We start from the raw sequence: 2930 nt of genomic DNA, 5'->3' as shown, positions 1-2930 counted from the left end.
CACTAATGTATTAAAATTTCATTAACTCAACCTAATAACAACAAATATATTCAAAGGGTACATTTGTTGTTGTTGTTGATTGCCTTCAAGTAGAACACGACTCATAGCGACCCTATGAACAAAAGACCTAAAGCCTTATGCACACCTATGTTTATCACGACTTAGTTCACAATAGCAGGAAGTCAACTTGAGTGCCCATCAACAAACAAATGGATAGAGAAGCTGTGGTATAGTCACAGAATGGAATACTACACTGCATTGAAAAACAAGGAATTAATGAAATATTATTCAAAATAGGTGATCCTGGAAGACATTATGCTGAGTGAAATATATTAGCACAAAAGGACAAATACTGCATGTGCCACTGTTGTAAAACAGGACTGACATCGGGTTGAGGAGAGACTGAGAAAGATGGGGTAAATAATGTTTACTGCATTGAAACAGATGAGGGAGAAAACTGTTTAAAAGGGATATGTGATTAGGTGTTATTGTCATAACAGGAGTCCAGAACGAAGGCTGCATAGTGGAGTGGATCTAGAGGGAGGGATTGTAAAACAATGAAAGAATTTTTCTTTTACTTTGCGAAGAGAAGAGTGTACTGGGGGAGGGAGGACAGGGAGAAAAGTGCAACAATGAATGAATGGAAATTCAAAGTCTCTGTAAATTTTCATTAAAATTAATAAGAAGAAAAAGATCTGAAGCCTTTCTATAACTATTTTAATTTCTCAAAGTTCATAGAGTTTCCAGAGGCATGCTGCTTAGGAAGTGGATGCCGCTCCTGCTTCCAAACCTGTCTTAAACTGGGAGCCCACCAAACACTGTCCACCATGGGTAACCATTATGACATTTGACACCCCAAAGGCATGAGGTTCAGCATCACAGCAACCCCAGGTTACCTCAGTACAGCATATTCACAGGAGAGTGCTATACTATTAGAAGAATGTTCCTCCAAAATATAATAACAACTAACTTTAAAGACAAAGGCCCTCCCCAGAGGTCTTGTTGACTCTAAACAAGAGACTTTAAATAAATAAATAAAACCCCGATATAGTAGGTTGTTGTTGTTGTTATGTGCCATTAAGTGACCTGCAAACTTCCAAATCAGAGGAAGCCAGAGAAATACAAATTGGCATTATTCAATAAAAATCTGAAAAAAAAAGCGTGAATCTATATAAGGTGCAAACAGAGAAGGAAAATTCAAACATTGTTCCTTTAAAATGAGTAACAGAAAAGCAGCAGTGCCAAATGTAGAAGACTTTCAAGAACTTAAAAAATAAGGAAATTTTAAAAAATACCAAACCCAAAACCAAAACAAAAAAAGGAAAAAAAACAAACAAGGAAATCCTTTCAGTTCAACTCACACAAGTTTTACGGTAGAAATTTTCTGCAAAAGCTGGAAAATTTACTAATCAGAATCATGTTACTAAGGAATTCTTTAATAAGACAGATTGGCACAGTGAAATAATGGGCTTGAACAATGCTGCGACCATGCAGTGGAGCAGGACAGGGCAAGGTTCTGGTCTGTGATCTGTTGTTCTTCGGGTATTTGTAACTAGCAGTGGATTCCAAGGCATGCGGGTTTGCCATGCATCTAAAGGGACTTGCTGGTAACTAACAGCAGCAAATTCTCAACCTCTCCCAGATACAGCCAGAAGAAACATCTTCACCATACAGGGCAGAAGACTTGATAAAGAGGTTTGGTGTTGGTACTCTTGGAGCAGAGAAGCCCACTTGTCATTACTGGAAACATCATTTTGACAAATGTTACTCCTCAGGCTTGTAATCTCTCTATCTTTAGCTGATAGATCCTCTCATCAAATGACCTTGGCAGTGGGAAACAAGGCAGAAATCCCCTGCTGTGTAACTAAATGCCAACCTGGGCTTCCTTTAGCATTGAGGAGAACTGTCAGAGAACTGCCAGGCTGCCTGATGATCCAAGGAGATAAATCTATGACAATCAAACCTCATTCTTTGTTTCTTCTGTTCAAAATCCAAACCACTTGTGGACCTTCTTCATCCATTTAGTTGTTGGTAGCTGAGGCTCTGTCTCACTTACTTTGAGCATGTTGTTAGGAAAGACCTGTCCTTGGAGAAGGATAGTATGGTTGGAAGAGTAGAGAGTGAGCACATAAGAGGAAGAGCCTAGGCCGCTGCCGCCCGCCCCGCAGCCTCGCTGGGCAGGATGAACGTCGTGGACCACGTGCGGGACATGGCGGCCGTGGGGCTGCACTCCAACATGCGGCTCCTCAGCAGCTTGTTACTGACGATGAGTAACAACAACCCGGAGCTCTTCTCCCCATCTCAGAAGTACCAGCTTTTGGTGTATCACGCAGACTCTCTCTTCCACGATAAGGAATATCGGAATGCCGTGAGTAAGTACAGCATGGCTCTACAACAGAAGAAGGCGCTGAGTAAGACCTCCAAGGTGAGGCCTTCCACGGGGAGTTCAGCCTCTACGCCTCAGAGTCAGGTAATGGAGCTGCAAGGCGGGACCTTCGGGGCTTGGCGGTTTTGAGAGAGAGAGACTGAAAGAATTAGATGTTAATATGTTTAAAATGAATTTTCAGGAGGGGCTGACTGGAGAAAGGAAGATTAAAAACGGTTTTTAAATGCTTGTGTGTTTTGATTGTGTTAACCATGCATTTAGGTCTAAGAGCAGTGTTCTCTCTATAGGACTCGGAAAATGTAGTGACAAAACAACTGTGAGGTATCATCTCACCCAGTCAGAATAGCAAAATTTAACAAACAGCAAACAAATACTGGCGAGGTTGTAGAGAAACCGGAACCCTTATTCACTGTTGGTGGGAATGTAAAATGGTGCAACTGTTGTGGGAAGCGGTATGGCGCTTTCTCAAAAAGTTGCAAATAGAGATACCATTTGACCCAGCAATTCCACTACTGGGAATATACCCCAAAGAAACCATAACTGA

At 41.4% G+C, this 2930-nt stretch overlaps 1 protein-coding gene across 1 annotated transcript in view; it reads left to right on the top strand.

Moving 5' to 3' along the window:
* The first annotated feature begins 2182 nt into the window (after positions 1 to 2182).
* The window catches only part of LOC102849582 (anaphase-promoting complex subunit 7-like), a 1701-nt gene continuing 953 nt past the window's right edge, over positions 2183 to 2930 (top strand). Inside the window, exon 1 of the mRNA XM_006885332.1 lies at positions 2183 to 2411. Coding sequence (XP_006885394.1) covers positions 2183 to 2411 — 229 coding nt within the window. The remainder of the gene's footprint in view (positions 2412 to 2930) is intronic.

Source organism: Elephantulus edwardii, unplaced genomic scaffold, assembly GCF_000299155.1.
Source record: "Elephantulus edwardii isolate Elephantulus edwardi_28Jun2011 unplaced genomic scaffold, EleEdw1.0 scaffold00042, whole genome shotgun sequence".
NCBI lineage: Eukaryota > Metazoa > Chordata > Mammalia > Macroscelidea > Macroscelididae > Elephantulus > Elephantulus edwardii.
This window is presented reverse-complemented; position numbering and strand designations above follow the sequence as displayed.